The following is a 13436-nucleotide window of genomic DNA, read 5'->3' on the forward strand; positions in this document are numbered from 1 at the left end:
GTAAAATCATCATCACTATAATACTTTATTTTCTTTTATATTTTTTTACTAGTTTTAATGGGTGTTGATGTAGATAGATCAATAAAATAATGAGACGTATGAAAAAAGGTTATGTATTTATAACATATTTTTTATTATTAATTCAAAAATTCAAAAAAATAAATATGTCAATTTGTTTCTTTAATAGTTTTTTATTTATAATTTTTTATTTTTAATAAATTTTAACAATAAAAAAAAGTATTGGAAAGAGTGGGTTGCTGACTCGTTCTAAAAATATTAAATTGATTTTATAAGCTATGTAATAAAAAAGAAATATTTGAAAAGGAAGTAAACGATAAAAAATTGTATGTATGGGTGTTATTTTTTAATTTGATAATTTTATATTCTAATAAATAAAAATAATATTTTTTTAAAAATAATTCAATAATTTCTTTAAAAAATAATGGTTGTATAATTTTTATAATATTATTTTTACAAAATTATATATATTTTTAATTAATTACTCATAAAAGTAATAAAATTATAAAATTGCATATATTTTGATTTAATAAAAAATATGGATATACATATACTGAAGAGCATGTGTTTTTCTATTGTGAATAAGAGTTCAATTCAAATTAGTAAGGTTGTCACCGAGTGTATGAGTTAATTTGCGTTGACTTGATTTAGTTTATTTAGTTGATTTAGTTAGTGATCTTAAATTATTTTTCTACACTAAAAAAATTACTACGGTTAAAAAAAATACATTGCAAGTGTAATGGATATTTTTAATAGTATAATTTATAATTTTAACAAATAAAAAGTATTTTCATCTTGAGAGTGTTTGTGTTTTACATCTACTCAAAAGTCATGTTAGTTGTGATGTTTTTGGGAGAGTAAACACTTGTTGATTATAAAACACAATATGTAAACTAAAAATTAAAAAAAAAAATCAACAATTAAAATATTAATAAATGTGATTATACTAAATAAAAATATTTAAGGGTTCTTCTTTATTTAACTGATAATATAGTGATGAAAATATAATCAAGAGTAAAGTGTTTGAAACACTTTTAAGGGTTTGGAGGACGTACCAGAAGAGTAAGGACAATGAGAGTCAAGAAAATTTTACAATAAGTATGATTCCCTTTTATTAAACCCAAGAATGACGACTTCTTTTTTCATAACGTGGTTCTGATATCAACAAATGGTATAAACCCTCTTGTTTGTTAAGATCTTGAGTTTTGACATCTAGAAAATCAGACAAAGAATTGAAACAAGGAAAAAAAAAGTTGAACACTTAAGTTCACAGACAAAGAATTAGAATTATGCATTATGAACAAAAGATAAAAAATGATATAGAAATTGAGGACGCCACACTTCCCTAAGGACGAAAGTTATTTGTGAGAATTGAACAAAAAAAACTAACAAATAAGGTCAAACAATCTCCTCTTCAATGAGACAATTGATGAATATCAACTTTGATTCTTCAAGACTTTGTTTTATTTTAGGAAGCTTTGTCAACCCTTGTTTTGATTCTTCACAACTTTGTTTTATTTTAGTAAGTGTTGTCAACCCTTGTTGTAAAGCTTCCTTTTGGCTCTTCTTGTTCTTGCTATTGTCATAGATTCACCAAACTCATTAAGTGTTTCAAACTCCTTACTTATGGTTTTGTCCTCGCCACTATTTTTAATTGAACTAAGGTATTAATGATTCTAAGATGTTATAGAAAAAAAGGATGAAATAAAAAAAATCATAAAAAGAAACAATTATCATAAATAATAAAAATATTTTGTTAATAGTGAATTGATAAATTAATAAAATGAGTAAGAATTATTAATGATGACATTTGAATATAGTTTAAATATTCAAAATAACTAATAAAATAGTTTAAATTATCTTATATATATTTAGGCAATAAAATGTTTGACAAGTAGTGAGAATGTGGAAAAAAACTTATAGAATAAATTGTTCAAAAGAGATTATAGCTCAAAAATGATAAAATTCAAAAGGTTATTATTTCTCTTATTTATTGTTGAATTTTGTTTAAGCAAATAATGGTCAAGCTATTATTGTTTTCGAGGTAATTGTAAAAATTTCAATAAACATCATAAAAAGATGAACACGTAAACACAAGTTATAAAAGGCATAGTAGAGTTCATTATTGAAAATGAACAAAAGTATACAATTGATCATAAAATCTTAGTTGAGATGATTGCCAATGATTGTCATATTAGGCAGATGATGAAATCATGAGTAGCACAACACTAATTGGGTCAACTCAGCCTCTTAGAAAGGAAAAATAGGAGTATGATACAGGATCCAAGGTTAACTCAGACATCTCAGATTACTAATGACTCAGGCTCTATCATTTCGCAAAGGATCACTAGGAGTAAAACACAATAACAAGGATCAGGACATCAACTGTTCTCTTTTTTATTATTTTTATAGACTATGATTTAAATGTAATAAATTGGGCTTCTCCTTAACCCAATTAGGGTAATGTAACCTAGCTTTTAGAAACCCTAGCATATGATGCACCTAAGTCACACTTTTCTCACATTAAGCACATGTTTAAATGTGGAAAGTGTGCTTCCGTTTAGATCCATGATTACATGCGCATGTTTAGGGACTTAAGTAGGGTTAATTTGAATTTTCCTCCTCCCTTTAATTACGCAACACCTACTCTTATAAATAGAGAGTTTTCTCTTGTAAACTACACTTGATTTTGAGTAAAGAAACTCAAGTATTTTTCAATTAGTCTAAATTATCTACTTTTACTCTGAGTGTTATCTTGAGTGTGAACTTCAAGTGATGGCTCTTCATCACTCATTTTGGAGTCTCCTTCCAAATGGTATGATCAATCTTCTTCAATGAATTTACTTCTTCCATAAGCTTCCCTGTCTACTACTCTTTTCTATCTTCTTATTACTTCATCTTTTTTATCTTTGTATTCAATTCTAGTTTCCCATATTATACTTCCATGTCCATGTATGTTTTTCTTTATTTTTCTACTCTTTAAAGGCCGTTTTCACACTTATATAATTCCCTTTGGATTATATTTGTGTCCAATAACAATTTTCATTGAATTTTATCCATAATTAAATTCTTCTAAAATAATAAAGTGAATTCTTTAGAGAGGGTTTCAAGTTGTATCAAGGTAAATATTTTTCACAATTTATCTCATTGCGGTTTTCAATTGATATTTTATGTTATATTGATAATTACTTTTTTTTAGTACATTGTTTTTATTGAATAAATATTGTCTCATGTTATATTGATAATTACACCTTTTTTAGTACATTGTTCTTATTGTTCTCTCAACTCCTTTGTATTTTTTACTTGATCTAGTCTTTTGAATTGTGCAACTTTTCTTTAGTTAAATTCTTTTTCAGCTTTCAATTTTAACTTCTTTCACATTATTTTGGTCATAGACCTTTCGAATTTTGTGTTTTTCAAACCATCTTAGCTTGCCCTACCTCCAAGTCATTTTTGAATTATTTGTTTTAGGCTAAAATTTTTAAATATTATTTTAAACCTTATATTTCTTTAATTATCTTGTAGGTCTAGCTTTATATGTAATTTTTGACCCATTATCTCATTGTCAAACATTTTGAGCATTACTAAAACAATGCAACTCGAACATCTGACTTCTTGAATATGTAATATCCATTTAAGACTAGATGTCAAGTTGCATGAAAGCTTTTATAAAAATAATATCCATTTGAGACTTACTAAGATTCTATGTTTGATTCATTGAAGGCAAATTGTATTTCTAAAAGATCAAATTAAACAAATGTTAATAAATTAAATGCATCAAAAGAGAGAGAAAGGTAAATGCATCGAGAAAGAGAAGGGTGAGGCCCTTATTTTGATAAAATTATAGAAATATCAAAAGAGTCATGTATTTGAAGAAGTTACATATTCGAAAAAGTTGTTCAGACCAAAGCAGGGATCATGAAGAGCATGGAAAATTACAATTACTTACTGTACATGTAACTTTCCAGTGAAGATAAGTGGACCTTTGACAAACTCAATGTGTCATGTAGTAATAAATAACTAAAAAAAATAAGTCTATAAATAAATATTTGTACTTTTATGGGGTGGAAAAAATGAACAGAGTAACAATATTTCTAAAACATGAGAAAGGGTAGTGAAATGAGTTTGTGTCTTTATTCACGAACTTTCTATATAAATTATTCAAGTTATCATTATCTTCTGGATAAAATTTCATTGCAATTTATATTATTGTTTCCTTATTTACAAGGGTTATTGATAGGAATTTTCCTATCAATTATTAGATAGTGGTTAGTTTTCTTACTGAGGAATGGCTAAAGCATCCCTTATTTGAGTCATTTAGCCAACTAACAATCAAAAACTAACATTAGTTGTTTGGACTAATGGATTCGACAGTGGTCATTTGCTAAGATAGCATATTACAAGTGTTATGGTTTCAGTTTCTGGATATTATTCTTGTTGAGAGGTTCACATCAACTGAGAACATTTTTCATCCTAGTTCTTATTATAGACCATGTTTGAGTCAACACGAGACTCATCATCAACACATTTGTTGATACAATTTGTTTGTTATATATATTAAGGGTAAAGTTATTGTAATCATATCACTAGTTAATACATTTTGCACGTCTTGTAAACCATATTAACATTTTTTTTCATACATTGTTAGTGGTTTTGATTAACATTAATAATATTTATATTTTGAAGAGTATTAGACATAATAATTTTATTATTCCTTAATTTCATACATGTCCGAAACATTTAAATTAGTCATTATCTCTTTACACATTTTTCTTACTTTGTAAACACAAGTTCCACTGAACGTGTCAATTTGTTTTTATAAAAGATGAATTTAGTATTTTATTCAATAAAAAACAAATGCAGATTATAGATTATTTTTATTTAGACTACCAATCTTAAACATTAAATTATAGGGAAAATATAGAAATGTTCCTTTTTATAATTAGTTGATTTTTGGAATTAAAAGTACAAAATGATAATTTATACATATTTTTTTAGTTTTCTAATTTTACATTTAAAGAAAATTTGCATAAAATGTAAAACTGTTATAAAAGTAAATGATCAAGATATGTTGGAAGATAAAAAAGATGAAATACTTAAAAGTCAAAATTCTAGATTAAATAAAAAAAAAAATCAAAGACTTCAATAAAGAAAATTGAAATTTGTAAAACAACACAATATGAAAAAGATTAACATTGAATCAACATTAAAAAAATTAAATGAAAAGAAAAAATGTATATTGCAATGAAATTTTACCAAGACAAAGAAAACTTGAATAACAAATGCATAAAATTGGTTAACAACACGGATTATTTCATACATTGACATTTACACTACGTTGGTTAGATGTCCACTTTTCTTTATTTACAAAAAAAAATAGACGTAGAGTAAACAATTGGAACTTTCCACGTTCTTTGTAATCTCTACTTCGATTTAAATTACTTTTCTTCATGCATGAAACTCTTCTTTACATAATTTATATAATTTCATAAAAATATAAATCTCACTCTTTATCCTTCTTTCTCGACGCTAATACAATGTCTTCGTGGAACATAAAATCTTTGGTAACTTCAAAAGAATATTATTATCGAAAAATTCAATTCTCTCACCCTCAAATTTTATACACCACTGACAACATAATTATAAAAATAGTTGTAAAAACAATAATCATTAATAAAAATATGGCAGTCATTCTTAATTGGAACAATTCAATAGTAAATTGATAACGACAAGATATAGTACGCGACTAACATTAAGTTATAAGCATTTGTTGACCATCAAATAGGATCATTCATTTAGCAACAAAAAGTTCCTTATGATCTTATGATTCAATGCAGTTCAGCAATTTCTGTGCCTAATGCAATAAATCACTCTTTTGGGTTTCTCTTTAATCAAAGATGCTGTTGAATATTTCATGACTGTTTCTTCCTGCACCTCCATATCTTCTTCTGGCACCTCCATACACAACATGAAAATACAATTTTATCCTTCTTCCGCCACCCCCATAAAATAGCTTCCGGATTATGTAATCTAGAAACGCATTTGAAAAAAGGCTTCCGGATTACATAATCCGGAAGTTAAAAAAAACTTCTGGATTATGTAATCCGGAAAGTAATCATGCATATGAAAAAAGACTTCCGGATTATATAATCCGGAAACTAATTACAAATTTGAAAAATGACTTCCGGATTATGTAATCCGGAATCTTACAGAGGGGTATTTTAGGAAATACGAAAATGTATGGAGGTGAGAGAAGAAGGTATGGAGGTGTAGGAAGAAGCAGCCATATTTCATTCATCGGTAAGTAGCCCACGACGCAACTAAAAGCAGATTGTTGATAATATATTAATATTACAATATTTATAATGAGTTATAGTGTGATAATGAATTTCCTAGTATCACAACATTGTTTATAAACAGGAGAATACCTACCTGTTTTGAAAAAATTCTATCTTTGACCATTACGTATTAAACAAATTGGATCACCCATTTATGAAGCAGCTGCTACAAAATTTGAAGGCCTTTCTTTCCTTTGCTATGGAACATGCAGATGATACAGGCTTTTACCTGAGGACTTGTCACGAGAGAAAAATACTGAAATGCCTCCCAAAATAGAATGTATTATCTTATTCCAACCTTTTCCACCTCTAAGAGATACTGAACATTTAGATAAAGACAGTAAATTAACTTTACAAGAGGCTAAAACTAAACAAGAAATGAAGATTACTTACCAAGTTGATGATGAAGTTAAAAAGCCTTTACTCTATTGTAACTATCACTATTTTGGTTATCCCCAAAAGCCCCGAAACCACTGCCATGTGAACCACCAAATGTGCTGTTCTGGCTTCACTTTCTACCACCATATCGATCTGAACTACCAAATCCACCGAAACCCCCTCCTGACCGATTTGAACCAGGGCTGCCAAAACGGCTAGAACTTGGTCCTCCAAAGCTTCCCGTCTCCCCATGGCTAGATCGGCCAAACCCGGAGTTAGTGTAACTGCCAGAACTGGAATTTCCATAGCTAGATCCGCCAAATCCAGAATTAGTGTAACTGCCAGAACGGCCAAATCCAGGACTGCGACCAAAACCTGTACCTCCAGATTGACGATCCCTCATACCTCCTGAAGAACCAAATCGACCACCACTCCATCCTCCAAACATATCTACTGATCCACTCTGAACATTAATCTTTGCTAGCTGATAAACAAAAACATTGGAATAAGATGTGAGCAGTTAACATTATACGACGTAAAAGTCACCTATATATAAGATCGTATAAAGGGATAAAGAATCTAAAGGGCAAGATAAATAATTACAGCCAAAAGATTTGGCCTTTCACATCTTGAAGATCAAATATGTGCACAGGTATAATACAATCGTAACACGACAGTCGAACAAAAAATCAAATAAAACATCTAAGCACTATCAAATTTGGCAATGACTCAATTTTCTGTTAATCCGATGAAGTAAAAATGAAAATCCATAACAAAAGAACTGTTAATCCGTTATTAGTTACTGAGAATTTGCTGGCTAAAGCCTTGAAAGATGTACATAAAGCGAGGACAGTTACTTCCACTGCCAAATTTGACACAACAGGTTCACCTTCCTCTAACTCATTATTCAACAAACAAAGAACTTTAGCCTTTCTCATCACATCATTTCCCATAAACTCGCAGTTTTAGATCAGAATCCTTGTCGTAACATTTACTTTCACTTAACATTTTACCCCTCGTGATCCAAGAACATACAACTAACAGGTTTACTAATTAAACCAAAGCTAGAGCTATGGATGTATATCCATAATTGAGAATGAAATTGATAAAATTTGATGAGAAGGAAATGTGCAGTCAGCATTGCAGTAATATCACAATATACCAAAACTTAATGTCTTATCTAATTGCCATCACCCTTTAAGGATTCAAGGTATTTTAGTCTGAATTCTGCAGCTTTGTCCCCTCCCTGCTTGATATTATGAACATCAAAGGCAAAATAGACCCTCTTAACAGTTGAACATGGATTCACATTTACATACATTTTTAATCCTTTGAGCACATCAATATAACATCCCGTATAAGCTACCATGGATTAATGGGTAGAACTCTGCACTTGCTGTGTGCAGGGACAGCTGAACATAAATTGTCACCAACTTGAGCTTTAGTACTTAAGACGCAGTGTAGTGAAAACCTAGGTAAGTTAAAGACAGTCTTTCATAACTAAATGACAAACTAGTAAGACATTCACCAAAAAGCTCCCTAACTAAGAGGCGGCACATTCAAATGCCCCTTTAAGGTGAACTGGATTGAATAGGCTACCCATCTTGGTGCAGCAAGGACTACAATAATATTAACAAAGAAAGCTACAATTGTGAAAGATAGAAGGATGGAAATGGAAAAAAAGCAAAATCACCTCTGTAAATTTGCATCCAACATCACGCTCAATAGTCTTCACAGTCCTGAATTGATCTTCTGAGTAAATAAGAATAGCAGCTCCTTTCTTGCCAGCACGGCCTGTTCGTCCAGATCGGTGAACAAATATCTCTGATGAACTGGGGAGTTCATAATGTATTACCTGTACGAGAAAACCAAGTAAAAATTTACAAACAGATAGAATAACAGTGTATGTCAGTGTGTTTACATATACACAGAATATATAACATTAAGGCATAAAAGATAAGAGTTAATAAGATACACACAAGCAATTAATAGGGAAAATGAAAAAGTAATACAACAAGGACAGATAATAGTGAAGATAAGCAGTTAGAAAGGAAACATTACCCCGTAATTTCCCTTCACCCTCAAAATTTAGGGAAATCCAACTATTAAAATATGACAAACATGATACCAACAACAAAGGAGGAACTACCATGTAGAAAATATGAGCTTTTCTTAAAACTTAATCAACTATCAAGAACCATGTATAACACAACAATTTCAAACATAATGTTTAGTAAAATAAAACTTACGAGATCCACATTTGGAACATCAAGGCCACGTGATGCAACATCAGTTGCCACTAAAACATTGAAATCGTTGTTTCTGAAACCGGCAAGAGTCCTTTCCCTCTGAGTTTGTGAAATATCTCCATGCAAAGCCTCACATTTAAGGCTTTTTGCCATCACATGTGATAATCGATCAGCATCACGTTTGGTTTGAGTGAAAACAATACACTTTCCTCCATTTGCATGTTCCTATCAAAGTATATACAATTAGGAAAGGCATACAGAAGCCTGTTTAAGAATCAAACATACTGAGTTGCAATCATTTTAGTAAAAAATATAAAATTATAAAACAGATTCTTATAATAAAACATCAATGATGTCATTAATAACTGATGCAAACGTAAGGAGAAAAGATTAAATCTGAAGTCATACTGTTATCAGGGGTACAAGAATCCCTGCTTTAGTGCGCATATCAGACACAATAGAGTACAGTGAAATTCCATCTGCCAACTTCTGATCAGAATCTCCAACCTACGGCACCAGTAAGTTCCCAAGTAACGTATTACAATCAACAATAAGGATTCTGCAAGTTAATCTCAAATACTTCTTCTTTACAAAGAAAAAATCATGGGAAAATGTGCACACAAAAAATCGGTACATTTAAGTTACTTGTGCTAGATATCAACGCAAGAAGCCAATAGCACCATCAGATTTACCTAACCATCAAACTAAAAATTGAATGAAGATCTCATGCTGCGGCATAAATTCCAAAATTCTATATAATACCTTCTACAATGATATTTAGAGAATAAACTTACATAGAACCACTGTTTTTAATAAACATGTCATAGAAAAAGAGGTTATACAGGCACAAATATAGAAAGCTACAATTTCTTCTGAAGGTTGAGAACACATGTACTGCTGCCTGCATATAAATACAGATTATATAATATTTATGACATCTATATACATAAAATTTCTAGCCGAAAAATTACCTTAGCTAACTACAACTTTTACTAAAAGTCTGACACTCTGCACTTTAATTTTAGGGACACAGAAGAGTTCACAGTCCAACTTGTAGAGTTCAGTACATGTATTTATCCCAGTTGCATTGAAGACAATGTGAAGAGGAAACCTTATATACTAGTTTCAGATTGACGGACATAACATAATATGATATAAATTTGTTTGTAATTTTTAGGTATTTGCGTGCATTAATGTCATTTTTTTAAGATTCTCTCTGTATGCCCTTTAGTAAAAAAAGATGATGTCAGTTAAAACTATTGTTTAATGTGTTGGCTGTATCCAATAAATAACCATGCTAGAATGTTTCATATGTGATATAAACTGCCTTAGTTCACCAAAAAATTGATTTGTTTCGATTTTCCAAAATAATCTTAGGGCCTTTCTGTGATGCAAATCCCTAGGATAGGGAGATTCTTAGTTTTATAACTCAAAGGTACTGATGGCAGCTAACCCTTAAAGATTATAACTTGTCTTTGTATTTCATCACAATCACAATTAGACACCACAAGTTATAGCTCTATTCATGAGTGTTTTCTGCATACAATATTTTTACCTTGACTTGAAATCACTGCCAAGTTCTGTGCAGGAAGATTTTCATCTATATGAAATTTATTTCCTCACTGATCACAAAATCCTGAGCTTTAGAAGATTCCGTTAATTAAATTTGTTAGGTATCTTCTAATTTCTCCTCAAAACTCTCTTTGGCCCATGTCATGCTAGACTAGGCATAATCCCAACAGAAATGACATTTGAAAACTTTATTAACCTTTCTTACTTGTGCCTAAAATAGATTTGTATACTTACGAGATCAATGGTAAGGGGGTTGTTTAGGTAATTGCGGGTAATAGTCTTTATCCAAGGTGGCATTGTTGCTGAGAACATAAGAGTCTGACGATTTGGAGATAAATTCTCCAAGATCTTCTCCACAGCTTCTTGAAATCCTACTTGAAGCATCTGATCAGCTTCATCAAGAACAACAAACTTTACATCCTTCAAATTCAGTGCCCTCCTATTGAGAAGATCAATAATTCGACCGGGTGTGCCTACAGCAATATCTACACCATAATTAAGCTGCCTCATTTGTTGCTGGATGGGCATACCTCCATAAAGACAGATCGTGTCCAGGTTAGGTGCGGCCTCATTGAATTCCTTCTCAACCTGCCGTGCAAGTTCTCTAGTTGGAGCCAAAACCATAGCCAAAGGATCTTTTCCTCGCCTGCAATGATCAAAGACAAAAATTTGTTTAGTTGAAGAAACAAATCAAGATTAGATACGACCATTACCTAATCCTGCTTCCAGCAGAAAAACAAGGCTACAGATTCAAGTAAAAGTAAAATGTAAGTGTAACTAATATAAAGTACCCATGCTTAGCATTAAGCTGAATAATCCGGTCTAAGATGGGTATCCCAAATGCAAGAGTTTTCCCAGTTCCTGTCCTAGCTCGACCAATCATATCACGTCCCTGCATTGCAGGTTCCAGCACAGCTTTCTACAACAACAACAACAAATAATTGAGCACCTCATGATCAAAGATGATAAATTTTGTAAACAGTTCTATATGGCATGATTTAGTTTTCCTGATATTTCTGTAAACAGACTTCTGCTATCTTTTACAACCCCAAAATATTTTAACACGTATGTAAATATAAAATATATTATCCGAACTTAATTCATTTCACCACAGGTTTCTAATAATAATACTTGAGCTCCGGCCCAAAATATAGCAACAAATGACTTTTATGAAATTCCTATGATACACATTTGCCTTCTTTTTCAACCAAACTATTTCAAATTCAAACAAATTACCTGAATGTAATTAAAATTATTCCCTCCACAAATAGTAATGATAATAATAATTATTATTATAAGAATTATAAAATTGAATTTTCACACTCTATATCAAATTAATATATCCAGAAATAAAAAATGTCGTCATCTAAATAATTTATTACATAATGTCCACCTTGATATCAAAAGTCTTCTCTCTCTAAATTTTCCGTTTAGTGCTTAATTTCATAATTATTGAATAAATGATATTTTGTTTTACATAATTTTTTTAAAATATTCAAAGTTTAAAATACAACTAAACTAGTTAACTGATTTCGTAAAATTTTCCGACAACCGGTTTCAAGTTATTTACCATTTCCCTTCTCCAAACTACAAAACAAATACGAACCTAACAACATCAATTAACAAAGCAAAAACCTAAAACCAGAAAAAGTCACAAATTGCAAAGAAAACTGAAAACAACAGTGAATCGACGTTTACCTGAATAGGAAACAGCTTTGCGATCCCTTTCTTGGCCAAAGCATCCACGATCTCCCTCGAGATGCCGAGCTTCGCGATCTCGAGTCCTTCGTCGCAGTTCGTGCCGGAACCGACCTCTTCATTGGAGTAGTCGCGCTCCACGGCGAGCTGCGCCCCGCGAGAAACCGGCGACGAGCGGAAGTTCAACGGTCCGGATTTCGAATGCAAGGATCTGACTCCAACTCCGTCGCTGGAGCCACCGTGCCGGAGCACGGCGAGTCCGCGGTGGCGCGGAAGCGGTTGGATGGAGGCGAGAGTGGCGAAGAAGCGGCGCGAGATTACGGAGGAGGATCTTCTGAGTATCACACTCGTCATGCTGGTGACACTGATTGGTGAAGAAATTAAGGTTTAGGGTTTTGTTCTTCACACTGAGGAAGGTTTTGAGAAATGGAGTGCGATAAACCCTTTAAAGGTTTTAGAAGGGTTTTATGTGTTAGGGTTTTAGGGGTAGAAATCCTGTGCGGACGAGTCTACATACCTTTTGTTTCACCAAAATACTAAAAAAAACTATTATTAAATTTAAAGCAAGAGCAATAAGTTATACATTTTGAGAGGCTACTCCCATTTTTTTTAATAAAAATTACATGTTAGGTATTTGGAATTTCAAATTAGACTCATATTCCAAAATTCATTAATCATTTGTTCAAATATGTAAAATGTAATAAAAGAAAAGAAAGAATATGTAAATATAGAGGCTATATCAAACTTAACTTATGTAAAAAAAAAAAAACAATTACAACAAAAAAAATGCAATTGATACCGGTTATGAACAAAATTCAGACTTCAGCACAACAGAATGCTAGAGAAAATTCAACTTATCATGAGTCTTGAGATCAGCTAACTTATTTACACAATGATTGCCTTCACGAAAAATATGAAAAACTTTAACTCAATCTTCTCACAAATTTGCATACATCTTCTCCATTTGCCTCTAAGAGACCAAGGCACCACAATAGTAAAGAGAAGACTTGGCAAAACAATGAAGAATCACATTCCAACCAGAGTTTACTAAATCTAGAGGCTTGTCTTGAACAAAGGCTTTGATGACTCCAACCAAATCTTGAAGAATTGTGTGAAGTCCTATTTTGCTTGTTTAGTTGAGTATTTCGTAGTGTTTGAATTTATAGTCCACTTCAAGAATTGA

General features: G+C 31.3%; 1 protein-coding gene across 4 annotated transcripts; it reads right to left on the reverse strand.

Annotated features, from left to right (window-relative positions):
• Positions 1–6288: 6288 nt before the first annotated feature.
• LOC137831092 (DEAD-box ATP-dependent RNA helicase 53, mitochondrial-like) lies at positions 6289–12736 on the reverse strand. Of its 4 annotated transcripts, none has more exons than XR_011084334.1 (8): positions 12254–12689; positions 11347–11474; positions 10790–11201; positions 9392–9490; positions 8984–9208; positions 8428–8589; positions 6750–7218; positions 6289–6585 (listed from the first exon to the last, which is right to left on the reverse strand). XR_011084334.1 is itself a non-coding variant. In XM_068638620.1 (7 exons), the coding sequence occupies exons 1-7, from the start codon at positions 12605–12607 to the stop codon at positions 6865–6867; spliced, it is 1734 nt and encodes a 577-aa protein (XP_068494721.1). In that variant the 5' UTR covers positions 12608–12736; the 3' UTR covers positions 6289–6864. The 4 variants fall into 4 exon arrangements, 1 of the variants encoding a protein (XP_068494721.1); XR_011084333.1 differs by having other exon boundaries at positions 6289–6592; XR_011084332.1 differs by having other exon boundaries at positions 6289–6675.
• Positions 12737–13436: the final 700 nt, after the last annotated feature.

The sequence above is a fragment of the Phaseolus vulgaris genome, chromosome 6 (assembly GCF_000499845.2).
Source record: "Phaseolus vulgaris cultivar G19833 chromosome 6, P. vulgaris v2.0, whole genome shotgun sequence".
NCBI lineage: Eukaryota > Viridiplantae > Streptophyta > Magnoliopsida > Fabales > Fabaceae > Phaseolus > Phaseolus vulgaris.

What these genes read in the sequence shown, in the direction of transcription:
- LOC137831092 (XM_068638620.1), bottom strand. Translation starts at nt 12,607, where the DNA reads ATGACGAGTGTGATACTCAGAAGATCCTCCTCCGTAATCTCGCGCCGC. An exon ending in CAGCTTAATGCTAAGCATGG is followed by an intron (nt 11,202 to 11,346) that starts GTACTTTATATT and finishes TGATCATTGCAG; the next exon opens with GCGAGGAAAAGATCCTTTGG. An exon ending in TTGGATGCAAATTTACAGAG is followed by an intron (nt 7,219 to 8,427) that starts GTGATTTTGCTT and finishes TTTGTTTATCAG; the next exon opens with CTAGCAAAGATTAATGTTCA.